The sequence below is a fragment of the Myxine glutinosa genome, chromosome 11, assembly GCF_964187855.1.
Source record: "Myxine glutinosa chromosome 11, kmMyxGlut1.1, whole genome shotgun sequence".
NCBI lineage: Eukaryota > Metazoa > Chordata > Myxini > Myxiniformes > Myxinidae > Myxine > Myxine glutinosa.
In genome coordinates, this window is record NC_136271.1 from 21,683,803 (window position 1) to 21,703,788 (window position 19,986).

The 19,986-nt window shown below is 42.0% G+C and overlaps 1 protein-coding gene across 6 annotated transcripts in view; it reads left to right on the forward strand.

Annotated features, from left to right (window-relative positions):
- Nucleotides 1–19,986, forward strand: part of LOC137436479 (uncharacterized) — a 175,056-nt gene that overhangs the window by 133,215 nt on the left and 21,855 nt on the right. For all 6 annotated transcript variants that reach the window (XM_078786464.1, XM_068130307.2, XM_068130305.2 and 3 more), the window contains 5 exons: nucleotides 10,992–11,271; nucleotides 17,482–17,615; nucleotides 18,362–18,420; nucleotides 18,678–18,826; nucleotides 19,731–19,825. In XM_078786464.1, the coding sequence (XP_078642590.1) occupies nucleotides 10,992–11,271; nucleotides 17,482–17,615; nucleotides 18,362–18,420; nucleotides 18,678–18,826; nucleotides 19,731–19,825 (717 nt within the window). The remainder of the gene's footprint in view (nucleotides 1–10,991; nucleotides 11,272–17,481; nucleotides 17,616–18,361; nucleotides 18,421–18,677; nucleotides 18,827–19,730; nucleotides 19,826–19,986) is intronic.

Consider the following 19,986-nt stretch of genomic DNA (forward strand, 5'->3'; position numbering starts at 1 on the left):
AAAGGGTCTTAAAGCATGTCAAGGGGTGTAAAGCTATATTGGCGGTCTTAAGGGGTCTAAAGGATGTAAATGTCTCAATGGAATATAAAATGTCAAAAGAGTCTTAAAGGGTCTTCAAAGGTCTAAGGGGTCTCAGCTGGCTAAAGTGTCTAAAGGTTTAAAAGGTATGGACCAATAGTGTGTAATTAATAGACGGAGTCACAGTGCAATTGACGATCAAACAGTACGTAAGAGACGTACAGTATGGTCACGTGGGTTAGAGGCTGGACATAGATAGATACACTTGCTCCATTATTATAGATTTATCATCATCAACATTATCATTGTTATCATTTTCAATATTGTCATCATTATCAGCCCGTCCTCTTCACAGCAGGATAATGGGGTATTTTAATCACGTGTGTGTGTGTGTGTGTGTGTGTGTGTGTGTGTGTGTGTGTGTGTGTGTGTGTGTGTGTGTGTGTGTGTGTGTGTGTGTGTGTGTGTGTGTGTGTGTGTGTGTGTGTGTGTGTGTGTGTGTGTGTGTGTGTGTGTGTGTGTGTGTGTGTGTGTGTGTGTGTGTGTGTGTGTGTGTGTGTGTGTGTGTGTGTGTGTGTGTGTGTGTGTGTCTATCTGGGCCGTAACTTTTTTTTTTTTACCATTTGAGCTATTGTCATCAAATTTTCACCAAAACTTTATTATGATAACACAGAAAAGGGAAATTAATAATTTTGTGAAAAGGTTAAAGGTCAGCGTCATCTAAAATCATCAATTTTCATCCAATTGACCTGAAATTTCATTTACCATTTGAGTTTTGTCATATTTTCACCAAAACTTTATAATGTGAACTCACATGACTCCGGCGCGCTTCGCGCCCCTCACCACACGTCGTTTCAGAGGGATAGGCAGCTTTTACCATTTCGGTGTCTTTTGGGTCTTCAGGATATTTTGGGTCTTCATGGTGTTTTGGGTCTTCAGGGCCATTTGGGTCTTTGGGGTGTTTTGGGTCATCCAGGGTCTTTGGGGTATCCGGGGTCTTTGGGGTATCCAGGGTCTTTGGGGTATCCGGGGTCTTTGGGGTATCCGGGGTCTTTGGGGTATCCGGGGTCTTTGGGGTATCCGGGGTCTTTGGGGTATCCGGGGTCTTTGGGGGTATCCGGGGTCTTTGGGGTATCCGGGGTCTTTGGGGGTATCCGGGGTCTTTGGGAGTATCCGGGGTCTTTGGGGGTATCCGGGGTATTTGGGGTCTTTTGGTTCCTTTGGGTCTTAAGGGTCTTCGAGGTGTTTTGGGTCTTCGGGGTGTTTTGGGTCTTCGGGGTGTTTTGGGTCTTCGGGGTGTTTTGGGTCTTTGGGGTGTTTTGGGTCTTTGGGGTGTTTTGGGTCTTTGGGGTGTTTTGGGTCTTCGGGGTGTTTTGGGTCTTCGGGGTGTTTTGGGTCTTCGGGGTCATTTGGGTCTTTGTGGTCATTTGGGTCTTTTGGATCCTCAGGGCCTTTAAGGGTATTTTTGGGTCTTTGGGGTCTTCATGGTCTTTGGGGTCTTCAGGGTCTTTTAGATCATCAGGGTCTTTTGGATCCTCAGGACCTTTAAGGGTATTTTGGGTCTTTAGGGTCTTTGGGGTCATTTCGATCTTCAGGGTCATTTGGGTCTTCAGGGTCTTTTGGATCCTCAGGCCCTTCAAGGGTATTTTGGGTCTTTGGGGTGTTTTGGGTCTTCACGGTCTTTGGGGTCTTCAGGGGCTTTGGGTCTTCAGGGTCTTCGGGGTCATTTGGGTCTTTTTTTTTTTCTTTTTTCTTTTTTTTTGTATACAAGATCGAGGCTCGTGAAAGAGCGAAGGGTCTTCAGGGTCTTTTGGATCCTCAGGGCCTTTAAGGGTACTTTGGGGTGTTTTGGGTCTTCATGGTCTTTGGGGTCTTCAGGGGCTTTTGGGTCTTCAGGGGCTTTTGGGTCTTTGGGGTCATTTGGGTCTTTTGGGTCTTTGTGGTCATTTGGGTCATCAAGATCTTTTGGATCCTCAGGGCCTTTAAGGGTATTTTGGGCCTTTAAGGGTCTTTGGGGTGTCTTCATGGTCTTTGGGGTCTTCAGGGGCTTTTGGGTCTTTGGGATATTTTGGGTCTTCAGGGTAATTTGAGTCTTCAGGGTCTTTTTGGATCCTCGGGGCCTTTAAGGGTATTTTGGGTTTTTGTGGTGTTTTGGGTCTTCATGGTCTTTGGGGTCTTCAGGGGTTTTTGGGTCTTCAGGGTCTTTGGGGTCATTTGGGTGTTTTGGGGTCCTCGGGGCGTTTTCGGGTCCCTGGGGCGTCTTCGGGGTGTTCTCGGGTCTTCGGGGTGTTCTCGGGTCTTCGGGGTGTTCTCGGGTCTTCGGGGTGTTCTCGGGTCTTCGGGGTGTTCTCGGGTCTTCGGGGTGTTCTCGGGTCTTCGGGGTGTTCTCGGGTCTTCGGGGTGTTCTCGGGTCTTCGGGGTGTTCTCGGGTCTTCGGGGTGTTCTCGGGTCTTCGGGGTGTTTTCGGGTCTTCGGGGTGTTTTCGGGTCTTCGGGGTGTTTTCGGGGTGTTTTCGGGTCTTCGGGGTGTTTTCGGGTCTTCGGGGTGTTTTCGGGTCTTCGGCGGGGGGTGGGTTTCGGGGTGTTTTCGGGTCTTCTGGGTGTTTTCGGGTCTTCGGGGTGTTTTCGGGTCTTCGGGGTGTTTTCGGGTCTTCGGGGTGTTTTTGGGTCGTTTTCGGGTCTTCGGGGTGTTTTCGGGTCTTCGGGGGGTTTTGGTGGTCGGGTCTTCGGGGTATTGGGGGACTGAAATGGTCGTGAAAGTTCTGAGTGGTCTCCGCAGTCTAAACGCAATTAAGAGTTCACGGGACTGTGTTTTGGGTGTTAATTTTATTTAAAAAGAAGAAGAAGGAGACGTTTTGGTCACATATAAACAAACGTAACCATATTGCTCTATTGTAATAAGATATGGACAAGGCAAATGAATAATTTGTTCAAAAGGTCAAAGGTCAGTCACATAAAATCACCAATTTTCATCCTATTGACCTGAAATTTGAGAATTTGCATGTTGGGTCAGTTAGTTGGTTCTGCAATTAAAAACAAGCCGATTGTTTTAAAAAAAATTCGATCAAAAGATCAAAGGTCGAGGTTGCGTAAAATCACTAATTTTCACCCGATTTACTTGAAATTAAAAAATTCACATATTGGGTCATCCAATCAAAAGCCAGAAGCCGATTTGTTTATTTATTTATTTATTTATTTTTCTTTATACCTCTGCTGACAGTCACCGAAGGCATTTTGTTTTCAGGTTGTCCGTCTGGCTGTCTGTCCGTCTGTCCGTGATAGGTTTTCCTTTCCACGATAACTTGAGAACGGCTAAAGGGATCTTGGTCAAACTTGGCACAGGTATGAAAATGTGGTAAAGATGAACTGATTCGATTTTGGTGTCACGAGATCAAAGGCCACAGGTCAGAGGTCATGTTAGGTAAAAATCCTGTTACCGCGATAACTTGTGAACCAGTGATGGGATTCTGAATAAATTTGGTACACTTATATAGAATTATGTAAGGTTGAACTGATTAGATTTTGGGGTCAAGAGGTCAAAGGTCAAATCTGTAATAGGTCTAAAACTTGAACGGCTAATTCGATCTAATTCTAATTCATCTGATTCTAAGTCAAATTATAAGTGATCTAATTCAAACTTGGTACGGGTATGTATGATGTTGCAAAGATTAAGTGATTGGATTTTGGAGCCAAAGGTCAAATCTGCAATAGATTTTTAGCTTGAGCATTGCTGAATTGATCGAATTCAAATTTGGAATGGGTATGTATAATGATGTAAAGACTAAATGATGAGAATTTGGGGTCAAGAGGTCAAAGGTCAAAGTCTGTCATAGGTCTGTCTGAACATACATGTACATTGTACATAATTATTTATTAGTTTACAAACAAACAACAACATTAACAATAATAAATAGTTTGAGTAATTGAAAATAGATAATTATCTATGAATTGATGTATACAACAACAACAACATGCATTTTAAAGGCCATTTTCCCTGCTAGAGCAGGGGTTAGCCTTGCGGTCCCCATGACGATCTTCTCCATTTTGCCCTATTTTCTGCATCTCCTCTTGTTAACCCCCTTGCCCGCATTTCTTCTTCCACCATCTTTAGCCAAGTCTTTCTCGGTCTTCCCCGTCCCTCTACTGCCTTCTACATTAACTTCCATCACTCTTCTCAACCAGTCACTTTCATCCTTCCTCAACACATGACCAAACCATCTCAACCTGTTCCTCTTCACAGCATCAATCACAGGCAATATTCCCATCATCTTTCGCAATTCATCATTTGTCTTCCTCTCTCTCAACGATACTCCGCACATCCATCGAACCATTCACATTTCCACCCTTTCCAGCCTTCGTTGCTGCTCTACGTTCATTACCCATGTTTCGCTCCCATAAATCATAACACTTCTCACACATGCAGCATACACCTTTCCCTTCAGCTTCAGCGACACTCTCCTCCTCATCAGCACGCCACTCAGTTCCCGAAACTTCTTCCATGCACATCTCACTCGAGCAACCGTTGCCGAGTCTGATCCACCTTCTCCATTCAGCATGTCTCCGAGGTAGCAAAATGTTTTCACACCTTCCAGCTTCACGCCATCTCCAAGATCCAACTCAACATTTCCTCCATCTGCAGCTCCCTCTGTGCACACCTTACATTTGAATGTAGCTGCCACACTGGTAAATGACCCTCTCAGACCACTACATTTTTGATGAACCCACTCAGCGCACATTGTACATTGAATGGAGTTCACTCCGACACCCTTCCTGCACACAGCACACGGCCACTTCCCAGTTCTTTCCACCTCACCACATGCTTTACCACTTGCCATCACCTTCGTCTTTCTGATATTCACCTTCAGACCTTTTGTCTCCATACATTCTTTCCACTTGTTCATCTTTTCCTTCAGTCCATCCATACTTTCCGCAATCAACACCAGATCATCTGCATACAACAACTCCCACGGTAAACCCTCCTTTACGTTCTGAGCCAGCACCTCCATCACAGCTACAAATAGTAGTGGACTTAGTACCGACCCCTGATGCACTCCCACCTTCACCTCAAACTCACCACTGTTCCCGTCCTTCGTCCTTACAGCTGTGCGCGCTCTTTTGTACATTGCCATCACTACTCTGATCAACCATTCCTCCACTCCTAACTTCCTCAATGCCCATGTCAATACTTTGCATGGAACCCTATCGAATGCTTTCTCCAGATCAACAATTGATGTATGATGCTAAAAATTCTGTATCTTATTATTCATTAAAATTTGTCAACATTTTGAGCAACCTCTAAATATTGTCCAATCAAGCTCAGATTTTCACGACAAACTACTTTCTTCAATAGGAATAGGGGCATGCTTGTGGAGAAATGAAAATCCAATCTTCAAATTTTTGGACCACCCTAGTCTACAACTTGAGAATGGCTAAAGAGATCTAATTCAAACCTGGAACAGATATGTATTTATACTGCATAATTCATTGTGAAGCTACATCATATATCGACACAACTGTATTATATTTTCATCTTTAGTTATCAGGCGACTTTCTCAGAGGTCAAAAGGTCATGTTTCAATTGCAAAATCGAAAATTAAGTGTTTTTATTTTCAACTGATCTGATTACTATTTCGTGATATGTAGATGCTGAAATTATTTCATAATGTATAGATAAGACATTGTAGATGATTTAAAATAACATATCATTCACAAAACTTCAACAATTAACCCTATGTTAACCCTTTTTATGCAAGCATTATTTCTTCGATTTCCGAATTTTTTTGTCATTGTCTGTACAAATGTGAAACCTACTTTAAATAGAGCATTATGATACTAAAATAATATTGTGACGAGTACATGCTAAATGAAATATGTCTGATGCCTTGCTTTCCTTGCAGGATCTTGCAGGATCTTGCAGGATCTTGCAGGATCTTGCAGGATCTTGACATGATTGGTGAGAATGACTCAAACTTTAGTCATCCTGATCTGCAATTACCAAGAATCAGGAAGGATGAAGCGGATATTCCGTCACTTGTTGAAATGATGGAGTCCAGCTGGATCAGTCCTTTCGATCCTGACCATGAAGACATGGTCAGTTTGTCGATTGGCATTGCTGCACCTCCAGATGTTGCTGAAAACCTCATTGAAGCCCACCAAATAAGTAAAGACGCTTATGAAGATTTCAAACAAGCGAGGATGGAGTCAGACAGTCCAGCCATAAAGTTTCATGACAGGATTACAAAGACGAAGCTGAAAACATTCTCAGACATTGGCAAGAAATCATGTACCCTTGGCAACAGAAAGGAAGTTATCCTCAAGGCTGATAGGAAGCTGTTTGGGCAGATGATTCTTGTTGCAGAAAGCAGGCAGCTGCACATGGGTGAAGTTTTAGCCCACCCGCTTGGACCTTTGCCTTGGGCCCTAGTCAACATTGATGGATCTCTTCGTAAGACCAACAAGGCTGCTCTTGCCAGGGTGTTGGAGAAGCATGTCTCACCAGCAGAAATAATCCCTCAACCTTCAGCCACTCTGATAGATGGAATGAGCCTGGTCCAAAAGATGAAGGGGAAAGACAAAACGTTCTCCCAACTGGCAGAATCAGTATTGGCTCAAGTTATCCATGAAGGTGGTCAGAGCAAGCACATTGATGTTATCTTTGATGTATATAGAGAGATGTCCATCAAAGATTTGGAGAGAGCAAAGAGAGGCGCAGATTCAGGTATTGAGCTAAGGAGCATTGCGCCTGGCCACAATATACACCAGTGGAGGAAGCTTTTGTGTAGCTCTAAAAACAAAACACACCTCATCAGGTTCTTTGTGGAAGAATGGAAAGGTCAACTTGAGAAGATCAAGGACAAAGATCTGTATGTTACCTGTGAGGATGTCTGTTTCAAGCTCACAAGGGAACGATGGGAGGAGGTTCTGGAGCTATCAAGTACCCAGGAAGAAGCAGACACCCGTCTTCTACTCCATGCTCTACATGCAGCTGAATCAGGCTACAAGGGTATCGTAGTCACAGCAGAGGACACAGATGTAATGATTATAAGCATTGGAGTCAGCAAGAGAATTCCATGTCCCATGTTCCAGAAATGTGGCACCAAGAACCGCACAAGGTTCACTGACATCAGCAAGCTAAGTCATGCACTAGGAGATAATGTCTGTGATGCTCTGATTTGAATGCACTCATTTACGGGCTGTGATACAGCTTTCATTGGGCATGGAAAGTCGGCCATGTTCAAACAACTGAAGACTAACAAGACCTGTCAAGACACATTCAGAGAGTTGGGAAGGTCCTGGGAGGTTTCTGATGAACTATTTGGAAAGCTTCAGGAAGTAACATGTCGGATGTATTTGCCTTCCACAAACACAACTCAAGTCAACAAGCTTCGCTACCAGCTGTTTTGTGCAAGGCGTGGAGAAGTTGACTCCAGTTAGCTTCCCCCTTGTGAAGATTGTCTCTTCATGCATGTCTTACGAGCAAACTATCAGGCTGCAATCTGGCAGAGGTGTTTGGAGTGCAATCCTAGTGTACCCTATCCAATGGCTCATGGATGGAAGATTCATGATGGGGATCTGGCCATTGAGTGGATGCGAGGTACACCTGCACCAGAGGCTGTGTTGCACCTGCTGTCCTGCTCATGTGTACGATCATGCAAATTACCAATCTGCACATGCCTTGGAAATGGTCTGAAATGCACAGACATGTGTAAGCTGCAAATCTGCAGCAACCAAGCAAATGAACTAGAACAAATAGAGCTGAATGATAGTGATGTGGACGATTGTGACACAGACTAAGTTTGTCCCAATGACATGAAAGAAACTGTTTGTGGTCTAAACACACTTCAAATAACAAGATTATAATGTATGAGCATTACCTAGATGGTGTTCACAACAAGTACAATGGCTTATTAGACAATTTGAATATTTTTGTACATTATTGAAACAGAGATAATAAAACTTATTTATTTCTTTTCTGATGATTGTTTTATCTGCTTATGTTCTTATAAATGTGTAACTTTATACCAATGCTTGCGGGTATGTGAATGATAAAACACATTGGAGACATATTCGTTGGTTTTCCAAAAATATTGTCTCGAAGTCATAATATACACAAAGAATTAAGTTAAGCACCCCCCCCCGTTTTTTTACAACCTCGCACATTACAAGTTTGTTGTCGTCAAAACAGTGTAATATACCCATGATATTGCTATATTTTCTGGAGAAGTGATATTATGGTCACATAAAAACATAACAATCATGCCGTTTTCAATATTTTATTCTGAATAATTTAAGGTGAAATTTTTTGGGAATTTTAGGCATATTTTCACCTCAATTTAAGTATGGAGCTATAGGTCCATCACGGACAGTGTGGATGACGTTTATGTTTTCTAACGTACAGTCATTGTTCTGAGAAGACCTCTAGCGATCTTTGCGTCAATAACGTGTGTAGGACCCACGTGATCGGATCACTGACTCAACCCTACGTCTCATAGACCCTGTAAGCCGTCGTATGCGTTGCTGTGGCAGGTTGTTCCATTCCCGATGTAATGCACGTTCCAATTCATCCAGATTGGCTATTGGAGGGACCATCTTCGCAATTTGTCGTCCCAACATGTCCCAAACGTGCTCGAGGGGGTTCAGGTTCAGGACAGGATTAGGGGGTGCTTAACTTAATTCTTTGTGTAGGGGTGCTTAACTTAATTCTTTGTGTATATATGATATATACAGTCATTTTATATGGGGGTGGGTTTGTTTACAGGCAATGACTAAATTTTTCGGAAATCGAAGAAACAATGCTTGCATAAAAAGGGTTAATATAGAGTTAATTGTTTAAGTTTTGTGAATGCTAGGTTATTAAAATCATCCACAATGTCCTATATATACATTGTGAAATAATTTCAGCATCTACATATCACGAAATAGTAATCAGATCAGTTGAAAACAAAAACATGCTAAATTTTCGATTTTGCAAATGAAACATGACCTTTTGACCTCCGAGGAAGTCACCTGATAATTAAAGGTGTAAATTGGATTACAGTTGTGTAGATATATGATGTAGCTTCACAATGAATCATAATTTGTCAAAATATGTTCAGTAGGACTGAAGTTATAAGCAAAAATGCTACCCCTCTCCCCTAAAATTCAACTTCCAGATTATATGGAGGTGGGTTTGTTTACAGAGTGATAACTATCATTAAGACAGTAGATAGGCAGAGTTATCATACCAAAATATAAACTAGAGACATGTAGGAAGACAAAAATACCAAAATTGTTTGCTGACCGTGGGTGGTACCAATTTGTTAAAATATCAGTATTGGCCCCTGGACTAATGGGGAATAAAATATGTTAACGATGATGCCATAGGTGCCTCCATTATGACGTCATAATTCGACAAGTGCAAAACTTCATCCGATCAAGATGAAATTTATTGAGCATAATCTAGGAATAAATTAGTTTAGAAAACAAGTAATAATGACGTCATCGGTCACATGGTTCGGCCGCCATGTTTTTCCAAAATGGTCGATTAAAAAAAGTACATTCCGGCAAGTCCTCGGTCTCTGACCGATTTTCCATCTGTTTGTCTGTCTGTTTGTGCGCAGTACTACATCTACATTGTTGCACATAGAATCGCCATACTTTACACACATATGTGTCTTGCCCTGGAATAGACTGTGCCCAATTTTTAACTCTCTAGGCCCAAGGGATCCATTATGACGTCTCAATTCGATAATTCGACAAGTACAAAACTTCATCCAATCAAGATGCAATTTCTTGAGCGCCAAGTCGGCATAAACTGGTGGAGAAAAAAAATGATGATGTCATCGGTCATGTGGTTCGGCCGCCATCTTGAAAAAAAACGAAAACTTTGCACCTCTATATCTCCGAAAGTGCTGAACAGAAAAAATTGAGACATGACTCATTGTAAAGAACTCTCCATGGGGAATAAAATATGTTAATGATGATGTCATAGGTGCCTCCATTGAATATATATGAATATGAATTCATAGGTGCCTACATTATGACGTCATAATTCAACAAGTACAAAACTTCAGTCGATCAAGATGAAATTTCTTGAGCATAATCTAGGAATAAATTAGTTTGGAAAACTCGATGTCCCGATGCAACATGTCCCATGTCCCGATGCAACAAAAATTGAGATATGGCTCATTGTAAAGAACTCTCCATGGGGAATAACATGTTAATGATGATGTCATCGGTGACTCCATTATGACGTCATGTTTCGACAAATCCAATGCTTCATCCGATCAAGATGTAATTTTTTTGAGCATCATCTTGGGATAAATTGGTGGAGAAAAAATATATTGATGATGTCATAGGTCACGTGGATTGGCCGCCATATTTGTTTTAACACAACAGCCTTAAAAACCACTAAAAACACCTCCTGGTGAGGGTCTGCAATATCTGATTGCTCTTTCTTGTCATTGTGTTCCATTATCATTATGCACCATCATTATGCAGTATTATTAATATCATTATGTATCATTATTATTACATTATCATAATGTATCATTATCATTATGTACCATTATCATTATCGGTGTGTATCATCATTACCATTATCATTTTAATAGTATGTAAAAAAATTCACCTATTCACGTTCAATGGTTCTATGTGCACAAACAGACTCTAATGCAATCAATACCTTCTCCTCTGGCGAGGGTAATAATATACCATACCGAATACAATGGTGCTGTTTCACATTCTGCCTGGTTCCATCTTCTTTTATCTCATCATATTGTATGTTTTTGTTGGCACCATGGCCAAATTCCAAATTCCTGCCATGACTGCTGGGAAGGAAATGGCAAACCACTCAACATGTAATGGGAAACTGCACTGATTCTGTCACCTGAGTATGGCACATGGGAAGAGAGAGAAAGAGGGAGAAGTTGTAAAACTGAAATTTTTATTGAGTAGGAATGATATTTCCATAATGTTGAAAATGTACATCTTCAGGAGCAGCAGAAGATCATTCTGCAAGGCAAGCAGCAAGCTCTGATGCAGCTTGGGGGTGCTGCTGGAGGCCATCCAGTACCTGCCTTACCTGTACCTGCTTTACCCGCATCTGCTGCCCCTGCTGCAACTCCATCACTTCCATCACCTGGGCAAGCCCACACCATCATTTTGACCAGTGCACCCACGCCGGTGACTCAACTGCAGTTGCCCATCATGAGCACACAGGCACAGTCAACCATCAGGCAGAATCAACCACAGCAAACCAAGACCATCATTTTGGGTATAACTTGTAATGAGAGTATTAGGGTCGATTTAGAATTTGTGGAGTCAGTTTATTAGCTGAGTGTAAGGGCTTGGCCACACAAACCGATTTCCTCCAACGCGATGCAATTGAACGGTTGTGCGATAATTGTAGCGAAGTTTGAAAAGTTCCTGTGCCTATGATGCACAAGGACACACCAACCATGCACCAGGATACACCAAGTGATGCCAATGGACCAGCAGATGTAACTTGCACCATGAAAAGCAAGAAGGCGAGCAATGATTGGGTTCCTCTGCTGCACATCTAAAACCAAGGATGGGATTGAATATTTGTCCCATTGATCAATGATTGGTACATCAAAAGTACAGTACCCAAGGAACTCTGCCATTTCACTTGGCCCTTATTTTTAGAAATGCGATTATAATAACCTTTATATGTAATATCGTACAAAGTAAGTTTGTTTTCTGGCATAGCTGAATCGGCTCATCCTCACGTTCTTCAGTCCAGGAATTCGCCATTTTAGTTTGGGAGGAGAGCACGTGCCAGTGTTGCTCGCTCTGATTGGCTTGGCTGGAGCACATTCGGCCAGTCACGTCGTGAGGGTGTCCACCCTGGACCAATAGCAACCACGCCCAACCAAGATGAAACGATCCACAGGTCCCGATGCAACACAATTTTACACGACCAATCGATTGTCTGTGACAAGACCGTCCCGTAGTGTCTTGCTTGTTGGAAGAAATGTTAAGTGTGGTCAAGCCTTAAGTGATACATAATGGAAGAACAAATCACTTTAATAATTCATCTTAATTACTCAGTCTGAGTTATTTTGCATATTCATTTCAAAATTCAAGTCAATTAACTCCTATCAAGTGAAAGCGTACGCAACAATAATTTGTATCAATACCAGGATCTTGGAGGAGGACTTGAATCGTTTTGTTTTTTAAAATAACTAGTGGACCTGCTCACTATGGGAGCGGCAAGGGGAGTCATGTTATTATCCTTATTATTATTGATATCACTCATGCTCGATCAGGTCATTGAAAAGATCAGGCCGTGCCTCACCATTCAAATTTCCCTATAAAAAGATTTAATTTCAGGAGGGGGCGAGGGAAGGGGTGGGGTGGGGGGAGCAATACATCAAGTCAAAAAACCCCTTGGGGAGTGGGGATATTGTTTCGTAATATCGATAATACTATGCTATTATCGTAGGTGTTATTACTTTTATAATGAGAAGCGGCTTTGGAAAAACGCCTTGGAAGAACTCCACGGAAGCCACAGAAAGGATCGTGTTATTAACCCTCGTGGGGTAGAAAGACTACAGTAGATCTTTGAGAAGGTGCTTTCATCGATGTGATAAGCAGAGACTGATCTTGGGATTCCTCCAAATTGATTTCAGTTTCGTGTTAAACAGCATTACAAAGGGGAAAGGTGACCCACTGGACTGTGGCCCGTATCGAGCGATAAAGTTATTGGAGCATGGAATGAAGGTATTGGAGAGGGTGTTGGAGAGGAGGATAAGGAAGAATGTGAAGATCGACGAAATGCAGTTTGGATTTATGCCAGGAAGAGAAATGACAGATGCGCTTTTTATTGTAAGGCAGTTGCAGGAGAAGTACATGGAGAAGAGGAAAAAGTTGTTTCTCGGGTTTGTTGATCTGGAGAAAGCATTCGATAGGGTTCCACGCGAAGTAGTGACATGGACATTGAGGAAGTTAGGAGTGGAGGAATGGTTGATCAGAGTAGTGATGGCAATGTACAAAAGAGGACAAAGGACGGGAACAGTGGTGAGCTTGATGTGAAGGTGGGAGTGCATCAGGGATTGGTACGATGTCCACTACTATTTGTAGCTGTGATGGAGGTGCTGGCTCGGAACGTAAAGGAGGGTTTGCCGTGGGAGTTGTTTTATGCAGATTATCTGGTGTTGATTGCAGAAAGTATGGATGAACTGAAGGAGAAGATGAACAAGTTGAAGGAATGTATGGAGACAAAAGGTCTGAAGGTGAATATCGGAAACACCAAGGTGATGGCAAGTGGTAAAGCATGTGGTGAGGTGGAAAGAACTGGGAAGTGGCCGTGTGCTGTGTGCTGGAAGGGTGCCGGAGTGAACTCCATTCAATGTATAATGTACGCTGAGTGGGTTCATCAAAAATGTTGTGGTTTGAGAGGGTCATTAACCAGTGTGGCAAATACATTCAAGTGTAAGGTGTGCACAGAGGGAGCTTCAGATGGAGGAAATGTTGAGTTGCATCTTGGAGACGGCATGAAGCTGGAAGGTGTGAAAACATTTTGCTACCTTGGAGACATGCTGAATGGAGAAGGTGGATCGGACTCGGCAACGGTTGCTGGAGTGAGATGTGCATGGAAGAAGTTTCGGGAACTGAGTGGCGTGCTGATCAGGAGGGGAGTGTCGTTGAAGCTGAAGGGAAAGATGTATGCTGCATGTGTGAGAAGTGTTATGATTTATGGGAGCGAGACATGGGTAATGAACGTGGAGCAGCAACGAAGGTTGGAAAGGGTGGAAATGTGAATGGTTCGGTAGATGTGTGGAGTATCGTTGAGAGAGAGGAAGACAAATGATGAATTGCGAAAGATGATGGGAAAGAGCCTGTGATGGATGCTGTGAAGAGAAACAGGTTGAGATGGTTTGATCACGTGTTGAGGAAGGATGAAAGTGACTGGTTGAGAAGAGTGATGGAAATGAATGTAGAAGGAAGTAGAGGACGGGGAAGACCGAGAAAGACTTGGCTAAAGATGGTGGAAGAAGAAATGCGGTCAAGGGGGTTAACAAGGGGAGATGCAGAAAATAGGGCAAAATGGAGAAGATTGTCATGGAGGGACCGCAAGGCTAACCCCCGCTCCAGCAGGGAAAATGGCCTTAAAATGCATGTTATTGTTGTTTGTTCAACAGCATTAGCGACTGTTTAAAAAGGTAATCATACGTGTTTGTGATTGATAATATTGGACACCTCTGCTCCTTTCCTATTCCATCTCCAGGCGCTGCATAACGTCATTGTCGGGTACAGAAGGGGGCCCGGCAATGACGCATGCTGAAAGGGAGTGCTCAGTTTTCACTGCGGTTTTCTTATTTGTTTGTTTGGTTTCTTGTTTGTTAACTCAACTGGACTATGTCCAGCTGAGTTTTTGTCCACACCGTGTCCGTCCGTCGTCTGTCGTCTGTCTGTCGTCTGTCTGTCGTCTGTCTGTCTGTCTGTCTGTGTCATCTGTCTGTCTGTCATCTGTCTGTCTTTCTGTCGTCTGTAAACAATTCGACGTCTACGCTCTAAAAGTCACAAATATTGATCAAATTTGATGAAACCTGTTATGCAGCATCTTTAAGACATAAACTAGTTTGGGATTGCATTTGGGCGTTGCACGCCCAAAAATGGTCACGGTAGGACGGCCATATTGAAAAATCAATTTTTGTCAATCTGGTACTTCCTAATGTAGCTGGAAGGCTGAAACTTGGTGTGTAGACAGTATGTAACAAACCTCAACACATATAATAAATTAAAGTCTGAAATCTGAGAAAAGTAATTGTAGTTTTACTTTTCATGCCTCACTTAAAACTCAATTTTTTCTAGTTTCCTGTTTAAACACGAGATACCTCAACGTTACTGTACCTCTTTAGCACATAGTCACGTGAAAAAGTAAGTACACCCCATGTAAAGTTTTGACTTTTTCAACATATTTCAACATACAGCTATTTGATCTTCATTTCAACAATATTGAAAGATAAAGGTGATATAATATAACAGATATCATGAAACATTGACATTTTGTAGTCCATTGTATAATTAAAATAAACATAAATGCAAATTTCGCATGTGGAAAAAGTAAGTACACCCCGACATTTATCACTACTTCAAATACCTAAAATTAGAATCAGGTGCACCAGTTCAGGTGCAAATGATTAGAACATCGTTAGAGAGGATCTTGGAGGAACCTGTCTTATTTAAACCTCCGACATTTAGTTTGGTTTGCTCTTTGTTGTTGAAGTGTGTGACGTCACCATGCCGAGATCAAAAGAGCTCTCTGAGGCCTTCAGAAAGAAGGTTATAGATGCCTACGAGTCTGGGAAGGGATTTAAAAAGATCTCCAAACAATTTGAAATCAATCATTCGACTGTCCGGAAGACAGCAAGTTCAGCCCGAGAGTAGACCGCAAGATGCTGAATGAAGTCTCTAAGAACCCCAGAATGTCATCACACGACCTACAGGTAGCTCTTGCCGCTGTTGTCAAATTGCACGAGTCTACCATTAGAAAGAGGCTGCACAAATTTGATCTACATAGGAGGTGTGCCAGGAGGAAACCTTTGCTGTCCAGAAAGAACATCAGGGCAAGACTAAAGTTTGCCAATGAACACCTGGGCAAAGACCAGCACTTCTGGAACAATGTGCTCTGGACAGATGAGTCAAAGGTCGAGCTATTTGGCCACAGTACCAGAAGACATGTTTGGCAAAAACCAAAGACACCATTTGACCACAAGAACCTGATACCAACTGTAAAGCATGGTGGTGGAAATATGGTTTGGGGCAGCTTTGCTGCATCAGGGCCTGGGCAGCTCACCATCATAGAATCCACTATGAATTCTTCATTGTACCAGAGGGTGCTTGAGGATAATGTGAGGCCATGTGTTGGAAAGTTGAAGCTCAACCGAAGGTGGACCTTGCAACATGACAATGACCCTAAACATACCAGTAAATCCACCAAGGAATGGCTGAAAAGAAAGAAATGGAGGGTTCTGGAATGGCCAAGTCAAAGCCCGGATCTAAATCCCATCGAGATGTTCTGGGGGTATTTGAAACGAGCTGTGCATGCAAGAAACCCCTCAAACATCGCACAGATGAAAGAATTCTGCATGGAGGAGTGGGCAAAAATTTATCCGTCCATGTCAGAGACTGGTAGACAGTTATAAGAAATGCCTGCTTGAGGTTGTTTCTGCCAAAGAGGGCAATACCACCTATTAGAGCCAAGGGTGTACTTACTTTTCCACATGCGAAATTTGCATTTATGTTTATTTAAATTATACAATGGACTACAAAATGTAAATGTTTCATGATATTTGTTATATTATATCACCTTAATCTATCAATATTGTTGAAATGAAGATCAAATAGCTGTATGTTGAAATATGTTGAAAAAGTCAAAACTTTACATGGGGTGTACTTACTTTTTCACGTGACTGTATAAACTATATAGTTTGTGGTTCTGTTATGCATATTCTAACCATATTGATATTGACAAGTTGAGTTCAGGTTCCCTGGAACCTCTAGTTTTTTTATCCAGGGAATATTTCGGTCATCCTTTGAGCGAGGAAGTTGAGATTTCGGCACAATAGTGAGCAAGTGCTTTGACAAAAACAGTATTTTCTGTTTTTTGATTAATCAGTGAATTGATTTGTTATTTAATTATTATCGATTAATGAAGTTATTATTTATTTGTGCAATATCTCGGGCACCTTTCGAGCTAGGAAGCTGATATTTGGACATGACAATGGCCAAGTGATTTGGCTGTAAAGGGTATTTTTGCTTTATTGATTAATCATGTAATCGATTAATTAAGCCTGGTGTTGGCTTCGCGGTTAGGGTGCCGGCTTGGGATCCTGGGTTCGAATCCCGGTCCATCGTTGAATTAATGCCAGGGGGGTTGACTCAGTCTGTCATCCTTCCGAGGTCGGCAAATTGAGTACCAGTTCACTGGTAATTCCCTGTGTGTCGCAAGAGGCGATAATTATTTATTTGGCATTTGGCAATGGGGATGGTGTACTTTGAATGCATCTGTACTTGTTGTAAATTTTGTTTTGAGACCTATCCTTGGAAAAACGCCACCATAAAGCTATGTTAACACAGATATATACACCTCAACACGGATCCCCAATGACAGGGAAAACCCCCTTGGGAAGGGGGCAAATTGGTTGAGATTGGATAAGTAACGACCGAATGTATTGCGGTGAAAGATCGTTAGACAGACAGGCAGGCAAACACCAAATTGCGTATTTTAGTATGATTAAAATAAATTTTAGTCCACTTTTTATTCCAATGTGGTGTTGATGTGCAATGCTGTTTCGCCCAAAAACCCCCAGAAGCCGTTTGTTAATTGCTTCTTTATTTTGATTTTCATTGAATTCGACATCAGAATTCAGGTTTTGCATGTCTACACTTGCTGCTATTTGAGTAAGTTTTCTTTCATGTGTGTTCGCCTGAATTCCGACAACACGTTTGTCTTTAGCCCCACCAGGCCAGCTATCTGTGGATGGGAAGACTCTGACTTTGGGAGTTATGAACACAGCTTCCATTCCAGGGAAAAACAATGCAATGCAACTCAAGAGTGCTGCGTCCCAGGTTGTAGAAGTTGATGCACAGGTGGGAAATAATCATCTGCTGCAGGATAACAGAATAAAGTTGACTGTAGTGTTGTGTAAGAAGTCATTCGTGGTCGTCCGAGCACTAAGCTGTGTGTATTGGCGATTGATGAGTGGATATTCGTGCATCATCTTTGGATAAAAATAAAACTGTTGGATTCAAATAAATGTTACATGATGCCTTTACGGTTGTTTATGTTTTGCTTATTACCTTCAGATCAAATATTGAATTTCAACCCATGATGAAAAGATTATTTTATAACATCTGCATTCAACACTTGAGAGTCACTCTGTGATGGAAGTTTAGAAATAGTCAATAACAAGTATAAAGTGCAACATTTATGCTTTGTTTCATTCACAGAATTTATTACTTTGGCACTATTTTGACTTTGCTCTTTTTAGTCACACACTCCCCAAAAGCGCGCGTGCGCGCGTGCGTGCGTGTGTGTGTGTGTGTGTGTGTGTGTGTGTGTGTGTGTGTGTGTGTGTGTGTGTGTGTGTGTGTGTGTGTGTGTGTGTGTGTGTGTGTGTGTGTGTGTGTGTGTGTGTGTGTGTGTGTAGAGAGAGAGAGAATTGTGAGGAACAGACATTAAAAAACGAGGTGTGTGCGCGCGCACGCACGAACGCCTGTGTGTGCGTATGTATTGTTAATGTCCAGGTTCCTTCTTGGGACTACAGTGCAATAATTGGTCTTTATTTTGATTTCCTCCTTTCATGTTATATGTACTCAGCTCTGTTCTCTTTTAGGAGGGCCAATCGATGTCTGTTAAGAGACCAGCTCCAACACAGCTCACCAGGGAGTCTCTGTGAGTCATTGCATACGTTAAAAAAAGTTTCGTTGTGCACTTGATTCTGATATGGTCTTTATTTTCTTTACATTTTTTTGGGGGGAGGGAGGAGGACTTTTCCTAACCTTCATTTTGTTGATGGTTAATTGATTAATCAGCCTGCACTTAAGATGCTATTCCTATAAACACAAGTTTTAAAAACATTTCAAGTTAAACTTTTTTTCGATGCAATTATTATTATTATGACTATTCTGTTGCTTAACCTGCATTAACAGTTTCCTGGAGCAAATCAGAAAGGACCAGGAGGCTGTGCTGCAACCTGATTACCGGCGCCCATTCTGTTCTGTACATGATGCGGTGTCTCGCCTATTGCCCTATCACCTATACCGTGGTGCTGTACCTTCACAGCAGGACTTCGGCAGGGGTATGGACCAGGCTTAACACCACTTATGAGCCGTTTAACCACAGAAACAACATTTATAAATCGTGACCTATCAATAAGGACAAGCATAATGAGTGCTTGGACTCCACCACATGAAATGCCTTATTAAATGCACCAAAGTAATATTTCATAATCAATGAAACATGATGTTTATATCATTACTGAAGGAAATGTTTGAAGATTTCCATAATAATAATCTCTGTTCATCAGGAATTGAATGAGAACCTGAGCCTTATCGAACTTCTCACCCCCAAATTCCTCTTTTTGTTTAGTTGTTCATAACTTGTAATGTAGGGCAGCCTTGTGTACTTTCAGGGGTTCATATTGCATATGTTATGAAATGCAACTTAACTCTGAGACTTCATTTATTTTGGTTGAAAGTTAGTCTCCCTGTGTCTGTTGTCTCACCCCCTCCACACTGCAGTGTGGTCCTATCACCACCTAATGCTCTCAGCCACGTTCTTCCACATTCTCTTCTACACATGCTGACTTTTTCCAATTCTGTTCCCCTCTGGGTCTTTGTGATGCTTTTTTGTTATATCACTGTTATATGTTATATCTCCCACCTTTCATTTTTCATGAAGCATTTTGTTATATGTTATATCTCCCACCTTTCCCCACCCTAATATCCTTTGGTTGTCTGTAAACCAGCTGCCCTTTGTCATTTAGATTCTCTAAAACCTTGTATCGAGAAAAAGAAAAGTTTTATATCGCTTTTGCTGCACATTTTTCAATTTGGCATGCTGCTGAGCTGGAAATATCCTTCTCAAAGGCTTTTTCCCTCAGATTGTTCCAAATAATGTTCCCTACAACAAGTTTCACATTGTTGTCAAAGCTTGTACAGTACATGTGTGAAAATTGAGTCTGAAGCATGTAATGTGTGCAGTGGATGAGGAATTTGAGGCTGTGTCCACGGAGTTGCTCCATCGAACGCAGTGCATGCTCAACAAGTACCGGCTTCTCCTCTTTGAGGAAGCACGGGTAGGTCTTTATGGGCATTGGGGATCAGTTCCTCCTGTATGATCGTCTAAACCTGCAGAACCAATCTATTATTTTGTACTTGCTAAGATTTTCTACTTTAGTATGAGTGAGCTTAATTGGGTTCAGAGTGGAACACAATGAAAACGAGTAGTGGCCTTTCA